Below are 17,354 nucleotides of genomic sequence, written 5' to 3' on the forward strand. Positions count from 1 at the left end.
TAAATAAAATAAAATATTTCTGTATCCTGCGCCTCCGAACAGCCCGCAAAAGTTATCATCTTGGAATTATATACTTATTTTCTGAGCTTGATCCGCACTATCGCACGCTGCATGTCGATCTGGTACGCGACGCCGTTGCTGCCCACCACGGGACCCACGCGGTCGGCCGGCGCAGCCTGCATCCGCTCCTGTGCCCGGAATTCCTCAAGATCCCGTAGCTGTTCCTGCGGTATTTCCACCTGCAACGGGAAGTCGATGTAGCTGTCCACGGGAGGCCCAAGGTTGACGCCGGACGGAAGCACGGTGGAAGGCACCGGCGTGCGGAACGTCTTGGGCAGGTCGTGGAGATCGGGCAGCACGATTCCTCCGCGACGGCCAACACGGGTCTGGCCACGCTTCTTTCTGCGCGACTCTCTTTCTCTCTCCTTGGTGATTTTCTCCAATGCGTCGAACGTGATCTCCTGCAACGACGGCGTGTACTCCTGTAAATGATGGCGCGACCTCACCACGGAGTCCTTGTCGATCTGCGAACGGTTGAGGTCCTTAAACTCGTCGCTCGTGATCGGCGACCCGTCGAACTTGTACCCGACGGAAAAGAGCGACTTGACGTAGATCTGGCACTGCTCGCGGATCGCGTGCGAGATGGCCGTCATGAACTCGTTCGGAAGAGCCATCTCCTCGCACATCACCCTCGCAAACTCCTCCGGGTCGTTATCCGGGTTCGCCAGGTCCCAGTCGAACTTGTCCACCAGCTGGTTATTGCCGATGGTTATATCCACAGAGATCGGTAGTCGCAAATCAGAGCCCTTGAACTCGCCATACACCATCGGATGGTACTCATTAATCTGTTCCTTGATGCTGTTCACGATTTTATCCACGTTCGAAGACTGTCCCTGGGGAAACTTGTAGTCTTCCATCAGAATCTGTGCCAACCGCTCCACAGAGACGGTTCCCTCGTTCAGGTTCCACAGAAAAGTGTCGTTCAGCTTGAAAGAGTCTCTGTCCACGTCAAACTCCAGACGGATTGGAACAAGCTCCTCTGGCTTATTGGCCTGTTTCTCGCACGTCTCGGGAGGTATGTAATCGTCGGGCACGCGCGAGTGTTTCTTGCGGTTTCTAGGAAGGACCAGCCGGGTCTTGCCTGCGCTGAAACCGTTCCCGTAGCCAGAGTAGCCGTCGCCCCAAATACTTTCTGCGTTTTTGCCGGCCTCCGTCAACGCGATAGATTTGAGCCGGGAGTCTCTGATGGTCTGGTAGAATTTGAGACCCCTTGCCATTGTCTGCAACTGCTCTGCATTAAAAGGTGTCTTGGTCTCGGCCACCGAGCGACGGTCGTAGTCCATATCGCGTTCGATTAGCTGTTCGTACACCCTGATCGACGTAGGCACTTCTTTCTCCTCGTTTTCTAATGTCTTCGACCATTTGTGAGTATCGTCTATTCTCTCAGAGAGAGGAACAACCGGCTGCGGCGGGCCCTGTGCGACTGGAGGGGGCACTGGTCCAGGTTGCGCACCTGGCGGATATCCCATGTTCTGACCTGGATGCGGTCCTTGAGGTATGACGGGCGAGCCTACAGGCGTTCCAGAAGGACCGAGCGGGTCTTCCGCCGAGCTCCGTTTACGCACCATGCGTTTTTGGGCCTGCATGCCCGGTTTTTTCTGGGCCATCTGCGGTGCGGACACAGGCGTGGGTATCTGGGGCGGCATCTGGCCTGGAACCTGGCCGGATATCTGCTGTCTCTGCTGCTGGATCTGACGCTGTTGCTGCTGCTGGATGATTTTGGCCTGCATCTGGGGGTTCATCGACTGGTTCATTGCGGCCTTCCTTTGTTGTTCGTAGTGCTGGAGAAACATTTGCAATTGCGGGTTTTTCATTATAACTGCGTTCCGCTGCTGCGGGTCCATCCGCATGAGGTTTTGGATAATCATCTGGGGCGTCATCTGTTGTTGAGGGGGCGGCTGGCCGCCCGAGGAGCCCTCAAACATGACAACAAAAATAAAAGATAAATAAATATTATTTCAATAATATTATTTCAGGGGAGAAAATATAACTCTATGTACGGTAGTCACCGTTGATTGTCACGTACTCGTGCGACATGTCGCAAGTCCAAAACTCACAGTCATAACCGCCGCCGGTGCCCAGGCTGACGTGCACCTCAATGTCCTCCTGCTCGAGGATCTCGGACGCTCTGGCCTCGTCGACCGTCTCTGGCTCCCCGTTGACTAGCAGCTGGAGTGCTGGGCCAGATGCTGGGATAAACGAGACGCTGGTTTTCGCCGGGTTGACCTCGACGCCCGCATAACCCGTGGCACACAGAATGCGGCCCCAGTTGGCGTCCTTGCCGTACATCGCGGTCTTGAACAGCGAGGAGTTGGCAATGGAGTGGGCCACCGTCTTGGCGTCCTCGTAGGAGAGGGCGTCCTGGATCTTGAGAGTTATGAACTTGGTGGCGCCCTCGCCGTCCCTGACGACCAGCTGGGCCAGCTGCTTGGCGAAAGCGGTGATTTCCGTCTGGATCGCGTCGTAGTTCCTGTGGCCCTCGGTTATAGTTTCTCCTCCAGCCACACCGTTGGCCAGCGCCGCGATCGTGTCGTTTGTGGACATGTCTGTGTCGACGGAAATGCAGTTAAACGAGCGGTCGGTCGCGTGCTTGAGCATCTTCTGCAACGCCGGAGCAGCTATCGGGGCGTCCGTGACGAAGAACCCGAGCAGCGTGGCCATGTTGGGGCAGATCATGCCTGCGCCCTTGGCGAGCCCGGCAAGAGAGTATTTCACGCCGTCGAGCTCAAAGCTCTTGGACACAAGCTTGGGAAACGTGTCGGTGGTCATGATGCCGCGCGCACACGAGAGCCAGTGCGCGTGCGACGAGCCCAGCTGCGGGCCCACGAGCTCGGTTATGCCTCTGGTTATCTTATCGATTTGCAACCGCTGCCCAATAACCCCGGTCGACATAACCAGGGCAGACCGCGAGCCAACACCAAGCTCGCGGCCCACCGTCTCGACCATCGTGTAGGCGTCCTTGAGGCCGCCTCCGCCGGTCACGGCGTTCGCACAGCCGCTGTTGACCACGATCGCGCTGATGTTCTCGCCTCCCGTCGTGCTGAGGATGTCCTTGGACGCCAGCACCGGTGCGGCCTGGAACTTGTTGGTGGTGAACACTGCGGCCGCCGACGCCGGCACAGACGACGCCAGGATCGACAGGTCGAGCGCGTTGTTCTTCTTGACGCCCGTGGCAAGCGCCCCGACATTGTATCCTTGCGGATACGAGCCCACGGAGGGCACAAACCGCGATTTATCTAGGATCTTGGAAGCTGAGGAGAATTTGCGCATATCTGAAAATTACTGCTTTGGGCTCCTTAAATATGTGAGCGTGAGTCAGAAATAGGTAGCTAGTTTTTTTATTGTGGCACTGGCCTGTAGCTGGTGAGGTGCCCTGTAGTGCTGCGTGCAGGTAGAGGTGGAGTTGGACGAACTAAATGGTGTCTGAGTGCCTCTGAATGTGTGTTGCGAGCAGTCTCTGTTTGCTGGTCCGCGACGATCGACGCAACTTTTCAAACTTTTTTTCTTCCTAAATCCCATGGCATACACTTCTCGCATCAGGATACAGGGCGCCAACACCGACAGGCCCGTGGTGCGACGCGAGCTGCGGGATAGGACGCCGGGCGCGGCCGTGAAGACGGAGCCAGAGGCGACGGCGGCGGGCAACGGGCCGCCCAGCACGGAAAAACCGCTACAGGACGAAGCCAACGGATCGGGGCCGGACTGGGCCATGGACGAGTCGCCGACGACGGCGAGCTCTGTGACGGGACAGCCGCTGGAAGAGCCGCCGTCGGTGAAGGTGCGCAAGGAGGCATTTGGCGGAAGACGCCGCGGAAAGGGGAAAGGACCGAAACGGTCGTCTACACCCGACTCGCTGGATCAGGAGGACGAGGAGGCGTTTGAGGCTGAGGAATTAAAGTATAGAGCCGGGCTGAGCACGCGGCGGTCGGACGAGCTCACGCGGCTGAGCACGGAGCGCGACGCGACACACAGAGCGCTGCGCCCTGTGGGGAAACGGCCACAGGAGCCTGTGGAGACGAACGGGCAGTCGCGGCCGGGGTCGCGCAAACGGGGCCGTCGCACGGCGGGCAGCACGGCGGCGCTGTCGAGACGCGTGAAACAGTCGCCGCGCAAGAAGACCAACGGCCAGCTGGCGGTGACGGCGGATTCTGTCGACCCAGGCCCCGGCGACGACCCGACAGTCCACAACCAGGACTTCTGCGCCGCGTGCGGGCTGCCGGGCCTGTTTCTGTGCTGCGAGGGGTGTCCGCGGTCGTTCCATTTCCAGTGTCTCAACCCGCCCGCGAGCGACGACGACCTGCCGGACCACTGGTACTGCAACGAGTGCGTGGCGAGCCGGCAAAAACCCAAAAAGAGCCACATCGGCATATTTTCTGTGCTGCTGGACGAGCTGAACACACACAACCCGCTCGCGTTCCGGCTGCCGCGCGAAGTGGCCGAGGCGTTCGAGGGCGTCACCATGAGCAAAGACGGCGACTTCGAGGACGACAACATGAAACCGCCAAAGTCTTACAGCCAGCTCCTCGCAGAGGCCCAGGACCCGCTCACCAACGTGTACGACAAGGAGGGTAACCCGTTGTTCTGCTATAAGTGCGACAAGTCCGGGCTGAACGACCGCCAACTCACACGGTGCGACTACTGCTCGCTGGCATGGCACCTCGACTGCTTGGACCCGCCGCTTACGTCAGCAAAGTTGCTGGGGTCGAAGTGGATGTGTCCGAACCACGTGGAGACGGTGAACAAGAGCCGGCGCAAGCTGAGACACCAGCCGAAGGTGGCCGTGGCCATGACGCGCGATTTCAAGGCGCCGCCGGACGCGAATATTGACATTATCAACGTGGACGATTATAGCGTGGACGAGCGCGAGCTGGAGGACACATTCCCGCCAGACCCGGTGTTCCAGTTCCGCAGCACCGACAACGGCGCCGCGTACAAGCTCAACAGGGACCTGGTGAGGATCGGCAAGGCCGAGGAGAGCGAGAACGTGACGTACCAGATCAAGGAGGAGGCCATTATTCTGGACTTCCTCAAGGGCACCAAGCACAAGCAGCAGCACGAGCAGAAGGTGCGCGACACAGAGAACTTGCGGCTGTACGAGCGGGCCGCGCCGCAGCTGCGCGACTACCTGTGGGGCGTGGCGAAGCTGAGCGAGCGCTCGATCATCACGAACCGGCAGAAAAAACTGAACTTGGACGAGCTGCTCAAACAGATCGACGACGAGTACCGCCTCGAGCACAGCGAGCTGTCGAAGCAGGAGCTGCACGAGCTGCTGATTGTCAAGAAGCTGATGGAGATCAAGGGCCACGACAAGCTGCTGGAGTTTCTGCGGTCGTAGCGTGGCAGTGTTTGCATGTACCATAAACTAGAATTCGTCATCCTCGTTGTAGTTGACAGCCGCGCGCTGGATGGAGCTGCGACGCTGCGGCTCCACCACGACCGGTTTCTTCGCTGTCCGTGGTTTCTCGTCGGTGTGCGGTCTCTTGCGGTCGGTGGTAGCTGCCGCTGCTGTGCCGGCCAGATGCCGCGTCCGGTCGCGCACCAGCTCGTCCAGCGTCCTGGCAGCGGACTCTGGGATGAACGACTGGACGGCGAGCTCGTGCAGCCGCGCAGAGTCGCCGATCGACTCGAACAGGTCGCCCGGCAGACTCAGCTTGCCTGGCCACGTCGCCAGGCTCCAGTTCTTGTGTTTCGCCAATGCCTTGATCGTGTACTGCGTCAGGTCAGACACCAGGTACATGTTGCCGGAGAGTTCTGGAGTGAGCCGGTCTCTGTACTGTTTCATTCGCGAGGCAAGATAGTAGAGCAGCGACACGTTGTTTGTGTTGGCAATGAGGTCGAGCGCGAGGCCGATATAGGTGAGCGCAAAGCTCAGCACGGCGGTGTAGTCTGACGTTGTTCTGGCAGACTCCAGCAGCTCGAGGAACTCCTGGTGGTGCGCCAGCATGCTGAGCATTCTGACAAACGATTTCTCAAATAGCAGCTCGTTCTTGTTGGCCTTGAGCTTGCGCTTGTGCATCGACCGCACCCAGGTCTTTGTGTCCTCGCGCAGAACGTTGTGAGGCTCGTGGGCGATGAAAAACACCAGCGCATAGAACCGCTCTGAAATAAGACCTAGAGTGAGGTTCTTCTTGAGCTTCGCCATGAAGAGCGCGCGCACGTGATCGTTCTCGTCCTGGATCAGCAGCACCAGCTTGTTCACCAGGTCCTGCTGGATCAGAAAGTTGTAGCGCGAGTATCTGGCAAGCTTCAACAGCTTGACGCCGGCCTCCAGCCGCAGCCGCGCCTGGTACTTCTTGGGCGTCGGGTACGTGCCTGTTTTAGGAGACACGATCTCGCCGCCGTTGCCGATGATCGACGTGAGCAGCTTGAGCACGGGCTCGGCCAGCTGCGCGGCGTTCTCTGCGGTTTCCACGGCAATCAGCCAGTTCACAAACACCCGCACGGCCAGGATTTTCGACAGACAGTCCTTGCTGGTCTCCAGCTCGTCGGGGCCAATCCACCCGTTCGCGTCGTCGTCGTCGTCGTCGCCGATGGTGCTGTTTCTGAGCAGGATCTGCGACGCAAGTAACGTGCTGATCTCTTTGGTTTTGTCGTCCAAAAGAGCAAGGTCCGTAAGAAATAGCTCCGCGACAGTCGCCAGACACGTGTTGAAGTTGTCCTTGACCGGGTCCAATGGCCAAATCTCGTCAACCAGCGCAGCCACCGCGGCGTTGCGCGCGGCCGTCCGTGGCAACTGGCCCAGCAGCCGCACGGCGTACTTCGCCTCGGCAGGCGAACCGCGAACGGCCAGTCTTTTCAGGCTGGCAACATACTCATCGGAATTCTGTGTGGTGATAACCTCCGGGAACTTCTTTCCAAATTGAAAGATAGCCTTGAGGTCCTTCACGCTGACTGGCTCGCCCAAACTAATTTCCTGGGTAAGCGTCGAGATGTTGGCGCGCAGAACTTCCGGGACCACCGTGGAGATGTTCTCCAGCACGTCCTGGGCCGCGACGTTGTGCGGGTGCGCCAGGTCCTTGCTGATCCGCAGAATCTCGCCCACGTTGCTCTGGTTGTAGAAAATCACAGACGAGCGGTACACCAGCAGCTTCACGGTGAACAGCATGTCGTGCGGAGCCACGCTCGGCTCTCCGTCGACCTTGATGTTCTTCAGCTCGCTCAGCTTGCCAAAAAGCTCCTTAGTGCAGTTCGCGATGGTCTTGTAGTCTGTCTCGATATCGCTGCACAGCCTGATCAGTTTGAAGTACCGCTTGTTGTTGAGTTTGACCAGCTGCTTCAATGCTGCGCGGCAGTCCACCGACTCCGGGAACGAGGCCACGAGCCAGTTAATCAGCTTATCGATTTTAGAGGCAACCTCGTCGGCCGGCTTCATGTCCGCCAGAGTGAGCAGCTGACTCACCGCCTTGGCCATCTGCGGCTGCCGCTTGACTATCGCATGGAACGAGTTTCTGCCCTTCTCCGAGATATGCTCTGTAACGGTGAGCAGACGGTCGACGCGCTTGGCGTCGTCCAGCTCGAACGGCAGCACCAGCTCGAAAAGCGCGTGGTCGACCTGCGCATTGACGGTCTTGTCGTTGATGTACACCAGTTTGAGCACGTCGTCGGGGATCCAGCCCAAAAGCTCGGTCACACTGTCTTCCTTGTATATATCGTCAAAATGTGTGTTGTACAGCGTGCCAAGCAGCTGCAGACACGAGCTTCTAATCTCGGCGTGTTTTTCTCTGATTAGCTGGCCCAATGTACTCATGATGCTCTTGTTGGCCAGTCTCGAGACAAACACGCCCGGACTCACGTTCGAGAGCTCCCGCACCGTCGTCAGCCGCGTGCGCTCATCGCTGTCAACAAGCGTCTTGATCAGGCCGCCCGCCAGCTCGGCAGCAAGGTCCGGGTTTGTGTTGACGACCTGCACGGCAGATTTCACCCAGAAACTGCGCACGTGCGGCGACTTGTCCAGCGGCTTCTTGAGCCAGTTCGTGTAGGTATCGGTGTGCGCGGCGGCAAAGTTGAGCCGCGGCTGTTTGACCGCGAGAATCTTGCCAATCGTCTCGGTAGCAGTGATTCTGATTTTCTCGTCCTCGGCGTCCAGTTCGTTCTCAATCAGACCCATCGCCGACGACAGCATCTCGGGCACGTACTTCCACAGCTCCAATGCCAGCGTGTGCAACTTTTTGAGCTGCGCTAGCAATGCAGACACGTCCTGTTTGTCGTCTTCGGTGTCCTCGTTCTCCTTGCCCTTGGTGGCCTCGTAGATCGTTTCAGAAAAGAATTGGGTCAATAATCGCGACAATTTGTCGGCGTTGGCATTACACACCTCCAAGGTGAATTTGAACCCCGGCAGAGTCGTATTCCCCTTCTTCATCACCATGGTGTTGGCCAGAAACTTGTTCAGCACCAGCTTGAGCGTCTTGGTGGGGATCGTACTGGACTCTGCAATCACCTCGCTCAGCACCTCGCACACGAGCGGCTCGAGCTTGCTGCTGAACGTCCCGGACGAGGCCAGATCGTAGAATATGTCAAACAGCTGCTCCACAAGCGTCTCTGCGTTGGGTAGGTCGGTGATCAGCACAATCGAGCGGGTCTCGGCCAGCCGAGTCAGCAAGTACGTCTGCTGGTGGTAGAACGGGCCGTCCGGGTTGCCCATCTGCTTGAATTGAGAGAAAAACAGCTTGAACAAGTCCGACAGCTGGGAAGCGTTGTAGGGGGCGTCCGGGGCGTAGAAACGAAGAACGTCGGCAAGACAGCAGGCACAGAACGCCTGCACGCCGCTGTTGGAGTGTTTGAGCAGCTTTTTGTTGATCAGCGAGTCCTTAATCTCCTCCAGCGACTTGAGGTCGACCTTGTCCTGGTCGAGCGAGGATAGCTCGTTGTGCAGGTCCTGGAGACGCGAGATCAGCTCTTTGGTGGCGATGGGTTTATCGACCGTGGACACCAGTGCGTCCTTGAACTTCAGGGTCTGAAGCCCTTTGGAAACAGCCATTATTTGCAAAGAGGTGATATAGAAAATAAATATAAATATTTGATCCCACAACGCGTCGTAATAGCCACAAACTTTTTTTTTTTCTCGTGTGGCGCAGAAGTGCTTTATCAATTGAATAAATAATAAAATAAAATAAAATAAAATAAAATAATTATTTCTCGCAAAATCTCACTGTCAGCCCATGCCCTCATTTACCAGACTCTTTTCTGGCCTTAGCAATGCCGTCAAACAGGAGCCATCGCAATCGCCCTCGACAAGACCCAACGACCCATACCACACAGACACCATAAACAAGGCGAACCCGCAGGCAGGGCTCAAATTGTCCATCCAGATAGAGTCTCCGCCTCTGATGCTATACGGCCCGCCGGAACGCAGCTCTGGCGCGATTTTCAGCGGCCTGGTGGTTCTGGACGTGTTTCCCGACCATATCGGCCAGCTACAGAGCGAAGGCATCGCCTCGAGCCAGTCGATCCAGTCCACCATCTCGCTGAGCACTGCCGTAACAAGTATTAGACAAAATTACGCAGAGGTGAAGGAGGTGGCACTATCTTTTATACAGATCATCGACTACGGAAAGCCGTTCATTGCCGGCTCAAACACGATCGACTCGTGTGGCGAGTGTCGCCGCAAGATCACAGAGCTCGCTCGTTGGGACGTTCTCTCGCGTCCAACAGGTTTCGCCAAAGGCTCCTCCCATGCGTTCCCGTTCAGCTATCTGGTGCCTGGGACGCTTCCCGCCACGTCGGTTCTGTCCACGTCGCTGACGTCGATCCGCTACGAGCTGGTTTGCAAGGCGCGGTTCATCAACAAGCAGGGAAGACCGGACCACATTAATATTGCGCTGCCGGTGATGATCCGGCGATCGATTTTGAGAGGTCAAGATCGCAACTCGCTCAGAGTTTTCCCGCCCACAGAGGTCACCGCCACCGCCGTGATCCCCAACGTTGCGTATCCCAAGTCCACTTTCCCTGTGGAGATCCGCATGGACAACGTGTGCTCGCCGGAACGACGCTGGAGAATGCGCAAGCTGAACTGGAAACTGGAGGAAATCATCCGTGTGCGCGCCAACCACTGCGACAGCCACCAGGCCAAGTACGCCGCGACGGTCGACAACACCAAACGCGCGTACCGCGGCAAGAAACCGCACAAAAACTGTGGTGGGCCCGGCAAGCCGGTGTACAACTATTATTTTGAGCACCCGCCCCGTCGACAGCCGACAGAGGAGAACGACGACCCGACCGACGTGACTGCGCAAAACACGTCGCCGCCTGTGTCGCCCGATCTCGTGCCGGTCGCATCCACGTGGTCGGTGCAGGCGGGAAGCGAAGGTCTGGTGCCGCAGGCGTCGCAGCAGAGCACGCCGCAAATGACACCGTCGCTGTCGACGGTCGCCAGCAACGACCTGCTGCCGCGTCAGACCACCACGGAGACGCCGTTGTACGTGGAGGAGATCCGCGTGATCAAGTCTGGCGAGCTCAAGTCGGGCTGGAAGAGCGATTTCTCGAATAAGGGCAGAATTGAGATCGTGGCCGACATTTCTCTAATGGACCTTATTTCCATGGGACTCAACGTTTCACTCACCAACCTGTCGGCCATCAACTCGCTGAACTGCGAGTCTCCGATTTTCAGCCTGGAGCCCCAAAGTGGAGTCAACTGCGCGTGCGACATAGAAGACTACGAAACAGGCATTTTTGTGCACCACAACCTGGTGCTGGAGGTCATCGTGGCCGAGGAGCTCATGCACGCCACCAACGTGCAGCCGATCCGCTCTACGCCGTCGTCGGCCTATCTGAGCACCATCACCAACGCCCCCACGCAAACGGGAACCTCGTCTCAAAACAGAACCGGCGCAACACACCACTCGACCAACGCCAAACACAACGACGGCGGCACGGGACCGGATCACGTGAACGGCAACCGCAGCGACCCGCTCAACCACACGACAGGCATCCCGACAGGCGTTGCCAGGGTGTTGCGCATGCAGTTCCGGCTCGTCCTCACAGAAAGATCCGGTCTCGGAGTCGCGTGGGACGACGAGGTGCCGCCAACTTACCACACCGTGGGGGCTCTGTCCCCACCATCATACAACGACATAAACAGCATGCCGTCTCAGCAGTCGCTCGTGATCCCGCTGGACTCCAGCGACCAGCTGGACCAGCTGGACCAGGTGGTGCTGCCAGCGCCGGCTAGACTGCACTAGAATCTAATATTTCGGACGCTTGGCGTTGGGCCGCTCGAACCTGTCGGAGCGGACCGTTCTGGACGGACCTGACGACCCTGATAGACCAGGACCCCTGCCTCTTGACGACACAGGCCGCGGCTGGGCACGGGCAGGCCCCGTTCTCTTCTTGGCCACCATCACGGTAGCTTTGCCGGAACCGTCAATATAGGCCAGAACCTCGCGGGATTGCGGGTGGAACCTGGCGAGCGCGCCGTCGCCTTTGCTGTTCTTCACCTCGTGCACCTCCTCCTCGCTGTCCATATCGAATATACGAGCGTTGTTGTTTTGGTAGCCTATCGCGACAGCCGGTGTAAGGATGTCGATGCAGACGGGTGCGTCGTCGAGATTGTAGAGGCTTTTTGTGCAGATGAGGAGCTGTGCGTCGACCACGGGCAGCTGGCCATCCAGGGCCGCAGCCAGGATCTGGTTGCGGTCCGCTATGTATTTTATAGAGACAATTGGGGAGTCTGCAAGATGCAGCGACTGGATAAGTTCGATTGCGTGGAGGCCGTTATTGTTCCGGACCCGGTAAAGCTGCAGGGAGCCGTCTGCGAGTCCGCAAAGGAGAGTTTTGGAGTCTGTGTGCCAGTCTATGTCGCCGATCCGGGAGCTCATCTTTAGGGAAATCGCAGTGTTCAGTTGCAGAGTGGACGAGTCCAGTAGTAGCAGGGTGGCTTCTTTGTCTGCAATGGCAAGGTATCTGCCGTCTAGGGAGTATTTGGCGAGCGTGGGGGCAGTGTTGGGGAGTTTGAAGGACCTTACCAGTTTGTGGGCTTTTGTTTTGATTTCCCACACTTTGAAGGTGGAATCTGTCGAGATGGAGGTCAGACGCGCGTTCGTGCGGGGGTCCCATATGAGGACAGCCACGGGGGACTCGTGGGCTGCTGTGATCACGACAGAGTCGTCGAACTTCTGTCTGATGGGGTCGAATCTGGCGACTTTGATCGACTTGTCGGTGCGGGCGCACGCAATCCGCGTTCCGTCGGCGTCCCATGCAAGAAGCGACGAGCGGAAATGCGGAGGATCGAGGGACAAAGCGTCAAACTCGCGGGGGTAGGAGAAAGTGATGGTCATAAAATGGAAAAATATATTTTTTTAGACAAATAAATTGAAATATTCGAATTAAATATTTACCAGCGCACAAAAGATGGTACGTGGGATATGGTTATTATTTGCCATTGCTGACGACTAACACCAGGCTCTTCAAACTCCGCAACAGAGAAAGGCGAACCAGAAGTTTGCGAAGAAGAACGAAAAGCGGGTGGGAAAGCCCAAACAGTTGCAGAAGAAAAATCAGCTTCCGTTGTCGACGGGCTGGATTGGTAAGTGAAGCGACCGCGACGGCTGCTGAGCACAAGTACTAACGACAGTCCTGCTTGTTTTCTTGCTTGTTGGTGGCGGTGTCCTTGAGGTGCTGAGGATCTTCTTCTGAGGGAGGACACGAAAATAGACGTGTAATAGTCGGCACAGGTGGTTGTGGCAGCAAGCGGTGGTCTGGAACTGGTCAATAGGGCACTCTCACGGCCCTCGCTGGCATCTCAAAAATCCTGTGCAAGGATGTCGATATAAAAAGTGGAGTAGAGAAATAAATACTTATCACCATGTCCCTGTCCTTTGTTCGTCGCGTGCACCGTTTTCCCTTTAAAAGCGACATTTCCATCACCCGGCGGGGCGAGACGCGGATCCTCCAGGGCTCGGGCGGCCGCTCGTCCAGAACAGGCTTCACGGCCACCGTCTTTGGAGGAACAGGGTTTCTGGGCCGGCTCCTTGTTGCGAAACTGGCCAAACACGGCACAATTCTGGTGTGTCCGTTCCGCAACGAGATGGCCAAGAGACAGCTCAAGCCAATGGGAGACCTGGGAGTCATCAACTACATAGAATGCGACATCAGGAACCTGCGGTCGCTGGAGGAGAGCGTTTGTCGCTCGGATATCGTGTTCAACCTCATTGGGTCGGACCAGAACACCAAGAACTTCTCGATGGAGGACGCGAACGTGGAGTCGATCAGACGCATTGCAGAGCTCTGCACGGCGTACGAGGTTCCGCGACTGGTGCATGTTTCCAGCTACAACGCCGACCCGAACTCCAAGTCGCAGTTCTTTGCTACCAAGGGCCAGTCGGAGATTGCTGCGAGAGAGGCGTTTCCAGACGTGACGATCGTGCGTCCTGGACCGCTGTACGGCCGCAACTCGTCGTTTTTGAACGATCTTCTTCCTCTGCAAGGATTCGGAGAAAACATCAAGTACAGAAGCACTGTGTATCCTGCGCACGGGTTGCAGGTCGCAGGCGCTCTGGAGAAAATCGGCTTTGACGACTCCACAGCGGGCAAAGTGTACGAGCTGCACGGCAATGAGCCGTATTCCAGAGCAGAACTGAGAGAAATGCTGAAATATATCCGTCATCTTGGCATGTACGGCTACTTCCCAGCAGCCGCAGGCTACTCGATCCCGACACCAGAATTTGTGTACAAAGCTTGGTGCTGGCTCAACGAGAAACTGAACTCCAACCTGACGGCCATCAATTACGACTACTATGTTAGATCCGACATGAACCACAAGTTGGACCCAGACGCTCTCACTTTCGAGGACCTGGACATGGTTCCTGACGAGCTGGCCGACTTCCTATACAAGTACGTCAAGCCTCACATCCTGGCGTCCTCACAGTCGCTCAACAGAACGGTGTACGACCGGGACGAGATCCTCAAGCTGCGGGCGTTTGTCAACACTCCCAAGGACAGCTTCGACCTGCTCAACATGAAGGATTAGTTTATTTATCTATTTATTCCAGCGATGATTAAGAAACCCGAGATCTTCGTCCTCTGAACTTAGCCCGTCGATTCCCTCCTCTGTGATGTTGTGAGTCGGCGGTTTCTTGGCGGAACGGCTGGGTTGGCGTAGCGACTCCTGAAACTTGCGCAGTTTCTCTAGCGTGGGGTCAGTGGGGGTGGCTGAGGCATCTTCTGCCACCCCCTGCAAATGCTTCTCTGCCTGCTCTGTTGGGGGTATGCTCTCTGGCACTGTTGTACTTATATCCGTCACAGCGTTCCCCTGCTCCTTCTCCTTCTCCTTCTTTTTCACGCGCTTCACTCTCTTAATCGGCCGCATTCGTATCTGAACATCGGCAGTGTCCTCCTCCTCCTCCTCAAAACTCAAGGATAAGGATACCTGTTTTCGAGACGTTTTCACCTCCGAATTCTGGATCGCTTCCCGTCTCTCCTCCTGTATGTTCCACACATTCTCAAGAATCTCGCCGCCAGTACCCTTTACCGCATACTGCAGAACACCATCCTCGTCTTTGACAGTACCTGATCCAGCCAGGTTGCGCAGCCAGTACACGGCGTCGCCTCTCACCTTGCCAAGGATGGTCCAGTCGGCCAACTCGTCTCCTACCTGCGGGGTGAGCGTGATGGCGTAAATTCCCGGTCTCCTCGTATCTGCAGCCACCATGTAAGGCTGCGAAAACCGGATTCGCGAGTTACTCTCTTTTGGAACAGCCTCCCCACCCTGGCCTGTCAGCTCTATGTATTTCTCGGTGACCCTCGTGATGGTCATCTTGTCGCCGCGCAGAACGTGCTCCGCAAATCGCCTTGTGCCAATGGGTATCTGTTTGGCAAATAGAGCCACCTCCATGGGCCCCCTGATCGACCTCCATCGGACAGCTCCCGATGTGGCGGGCTCTAGAGACATAACAATAGTTATAAATACTGTAATTTGAAAAAAAATAATTTAGAATTTAGTTTTTATGCATATCGCCTCTATTTGGCTCTACCCACTCCATTCGCTGGCCCATCCTTTGATGTCCTGCCCTCGCAGCCCAAACTCGCGGTCCACATGCTCCTCTGCCAAGCAATCTGTGAGCCATGGGTGATTACTTAGAGACCCCGCGTCCATGCGCCGCTTGGGCTCGAACTCTAGCATCGCCAGTAAAAACTTGGATATGTCGTAAGCGAGTGGTTCTTCGATGTGGTATTTCTCCACGAGCACAGCATGAAGTGTCCATATCTTGAGCTTCGAGATGTTTTTGAGCGATTGGAAGGATTTGTCGAAAAACTCGCGAGAGTACTTGCACTTTTTCAAGTAGTCCTTAGACGGCCAGATCTGTAATAACTCGATGATTTGCGCCAGATGGTCGTCGTTCTTGTTGTATGTGCTTCCTGTCTTTGGGTCAAATAGATAATCGCCGGTGATGAGCTCGAATATCAGACACCCAAGCGACCACAGGTCCGTGGAGCACCCCCACTTGCCCCCCAAAATAACCTCGGGCGCTCTGTACTGGCGTGTCTGGATGTCGTTCGTGTAATGCAAATTGGTCCAGCAGGCGTTTCCGAGGTCGGCGATTTTGACGGAGATGATGGAGTCGAAGTCGACGGCCGTGGTGGCGGTCGAGGACTGGCGCGACACGGTGGACAGAACAGACTCGCGTCGCGACACGGGTTGGTGCGAATCGTTGTTGAGCGACATGGTACGCCATGGGGTCGAGACGGCTGGTTCTGGGAACGGCACGGGCAGCTCTGCGGCGTCGACAAACTCCTCGTTTTCCTCGGACGACTCCTCCTCTTCGGGGATCACCTGGGGGGAGATGGCTGTCTGGGCCGGGCTGGCCGTGGGCAGCGGGATCACCGGGGCCGAGTTTAGCGCGGGGGCAGACTCGCTCTTTAGGTGGGGGAGCGAGTCGTGGGAGCCTGTTCTGCGCTGGCTGAAGGAGAAAGAGCGGAAGAAGTTGTCGACGGAGCCGCGCGTCTCGATCGGCGACGTGAGCGGCTTGGACGAGCGGATCGGCTTGGGGCGGTGAGACACCGAGCGCGAGCGGTCTGTCTTGCCGAGGTCGGAGTTCTGGTGGCTCCGCGACGTCATCAGCCGCGACAGTCGCTTGTCCTTGCGGTCCTTTTCCAGGATCTGCACAAGTTTCTCCACGTCGTTGATCTCCACCAGCACGTTCTCCGGCTTGATGTCGGTGTGGATGATGCCGCACTCGCGGTGCAGGTAGTCCAGGGCCAGCAGCAGCTGCTTGGCGATCTGCTTCACCAGCGTGAGCGGCAGCCCGCCGTAGCTCTCCTTGAGGATGGTGAGGTCGTTGATGGCGTGGATGTGCTGCTCCACGGACGCGGACGACACGTTCTCGTCGTCGGAAACGGAGGTTTTTTTGTACTCCTCGGTCTTCTCTTTCTGAAACTGCTTGTAGCGCAATAGCAGGCTGAGCATATTTTCGCCAAGAACCTCGAAAATCATGCAGATGTGCTCGCCGTTGGGGCCTGCGTGGACGAAGTGGTCGAGCATGCGCACAATGTGTTTTTTGCCCGGGTGGGCTTCGGGCCCACTGCCGATTTTCTCCAGGATCTTGATCTCGTCGAGGGCTGCCTCCCGGTAGTTTTTGGACGACCGCACGATCTTGATCGCGACGTGGCGGTGGTGCTTGGAGTCGAAGGCCAGCCACACCGTCGAGAAGTGGCCCCACCCCAGTTTCCGCACAATCAGGTACTGTTTCTCTGTGCCGTACCGCTCGCCCACGTACGTCGGATGGTATCCGCCCTCGCAGTAGTCCTTCTCGTCCTCCTCCTTCTTGAGGTTCTCCTCCTCGTAGTCCGACTCCGACGACTCCAGCAGGTCCTCCGGGTCGTACTCCACCGTCTGCTCCGCAGTCTGCTGCACTTTCAGCGACGACGACAGGTTGCTGTACGGAGGAGGGTTTGGCAGCGAGTGCTTGGAGAAAGAGAGTCTGTGCCCGAGCGACCGCAGCCGGTCCATGCTGGACCGCGACGTGCGCGACCCGACAGACACCGACTGTGTGGTGCGATGGCCGTCTGCAGGGCTTTGGTTGTTCATATTCCCATGTAGCGAAATTGATTTAATAAAAACTTGACATGGCGGACGCCACAGACGCGTCGATGCGGGAGGCAGCTCCGCGTCGATCGACCTGCTCCTGCTCTTGCCGGCCGTCTTGTCTTCGTACCGCCGCCGACCTGTCCTCTTTTCCGCGACCGACCCAGAGGACCCCGCGTCGGCGCACTGCAGCAGCCCCACACCCATTCGCGGCGGCCTCCCTCTCACTCCGGGTCGCTTAACCCAATGCAGCAACATTTTTCGACCCCTGCTGACG

General features: G+C 57.2%; 9 protein-coding genes across 9 annotated transcripts; 3 read left to right on the forward strand and 6 right to left on the reverse strand.

Annotated features, from left to right (window-relative positions):
- Positions 1-74: 74 nt before the first annotated feature.
- KL928_004563 (uncharacterized protein) lies at positions 75-1,985 on the reverse strand (the record flags this gene model as incomplete). Its single annotated transcript, XM_043205275.1, has 1 exon — positions 75-1,985. One exon carries the CDS (start codon positions 1,983-1,985, stop codon positions 75-77), a length of 1,911 nt encoding a protein of 636 aa, XP_043058055.1.
- Positions 1,986-2,052: 67 nt separating this feature from the next.
- KL928_004564 (uncharacterized protein) lies at positions 2,053-3,330 on the reverse strand (the record flags this gene model as incomplete). Its single annotated transcript, XM_043205276.1, has 1 exon — positions 2,053-3,330. The coding sequence occupies one exon, from the start codon at positions 3,328-3,330 to the stop codon at positions 2,053-2,055; it is 1,278 nt and encodes a 425-aa protein (XP_043058056.1).
- Positions 3,331-3,577: 247 nt separating this feature from the next.
- Positions 3,578-5,395, forward strand: KL928_004565 (uncharacterized protein; the record flags this gene model as incomplete). Its single annotated transcript, XM_043205277.1, has 1 exon — positions 3,578-5,395. The coding sequence occupies one exon, from the start codon at positions 3,578-3,580 to the stop codon at positions 5,393-5,395; it is 1,818 nt and encodes a 605-aa protein (XP_043058057.1).
- Positions 5,396-5,422: 27 nt separating this feature from the next.
- Positions 5,423-9,037, reverse strand: KL928_004566 (uncharacterized protein; the record flags this gene model as incomplete). Its single annotated transcript, XM_043205278.1, has 1 exon — positions 5,423-9,037. The coding sequence occupies one exon, from the start codon at positions 9,035-9,037 to the stop codon at positions 5,423-5,425; it is 3,615 nt and encodes a 1,204-aa protein (XP_043058058.1).
- Positions 9,038-9,218: 181 nt separating this feature from the next.
- On the forward strand, positions 9,219-11,237 carry KL928_004567 (uncharacterized protein; the record flags this gene model as incomplete). Its single annotated transcript, XM_043205279.1, has 1 exon — positions 9,219-11,237. The coding sequence occupies one exon, from the start codon at positions 9,219-9,221 to the stop codon at positions 11,235-11,237; it is 2,019 nt and encodes a 672-aa protein (XP_043058059.1).
- A 3-nt stretch (positions 11,238-11,240) lies between these two features.
- On the reverse strand, positions 11,241-12,332 carry KL928_004568 (uncharacterized protein; the record flags this gene model as incomplete). The annotated part of the gene is made up of 1 exon (XM_043205280.1): positions 11,241-12,332. The coding sequence occupies one exon, from the start codon at positions 12,330-12,332 to the stop codon at positions 11,241-11,243; it is 1,092 nt and encodes a 363-aa protein (XP_043058060.1).
- A 527-nt stretch (positions 12,333-12,859) lies between these two features.
- KL928_004569 (uncharacterized protein) lies at positions 12,860-14,023 on the forward strand (the record flags this gene model as incomplete). The annotated part of the gene is made up of 1 exon (XM_043205281.1): positions 12,860-14,023. One exon carries the CDS (start codon positions 12,860-12,862, stop codon positions 14,021-14,023), a length of 1,164 nt encoding a protein of 387 aa, XP_043058061.1.
- Positions 14,024-14,032: 9 nt separating this feature from the next.
- KL928_004570 (uncharacterized protein) lies at positions 14,033-14,944 on the reverse strand (the record flags this gene model as incomplete). The annotated part of the gene is made up of 1 exon (XM_043205283.1): positions 14,033-14,944. The coding sequence occupies one exon, from the start codon at positions 14,942-14,944 to the stop codon at positions 14,033-14,035; it is 912 nt and encodes a 303-aa protein (XP_043058062.1).
- A 78-nt stretch (positions 14,945-15,022) lies between these two features.
- On the reverse strand, positions 15,023-17,284 carry KL928_004571 (uncharacterized protein; the record flags this gene model as incomplete). Its single annotated transcript, XM_043205284.1, has 1 exon — positions 15,023-17,284. The coding sequence occupies one exon, from the start codon at positions 17,282-17,284 to the stop codon at positions 15,023-15,025; it is 2,262 nt and encodes a 753-aa protein (XP_043058063.1).
- Positions 17,285-17,354: the final 70 nt, after the last annotated feature.

This window comes from Ogataea angusta (assembly GCF_019207475.1).
Source record: "Ogataea angusta isolate 61-244 chromosome Unknown 61-244_NODE_10_length_428612_cov_89.696788, whole genome shotgun sequence".
Taxonomy (NCBI): domain Eukaryota; kingdom Fungi; phylum Ascomycota; class Pichiomycetes; order Pichiales; family Pichiaceae; genus Ogataea; species Ogataea angusta.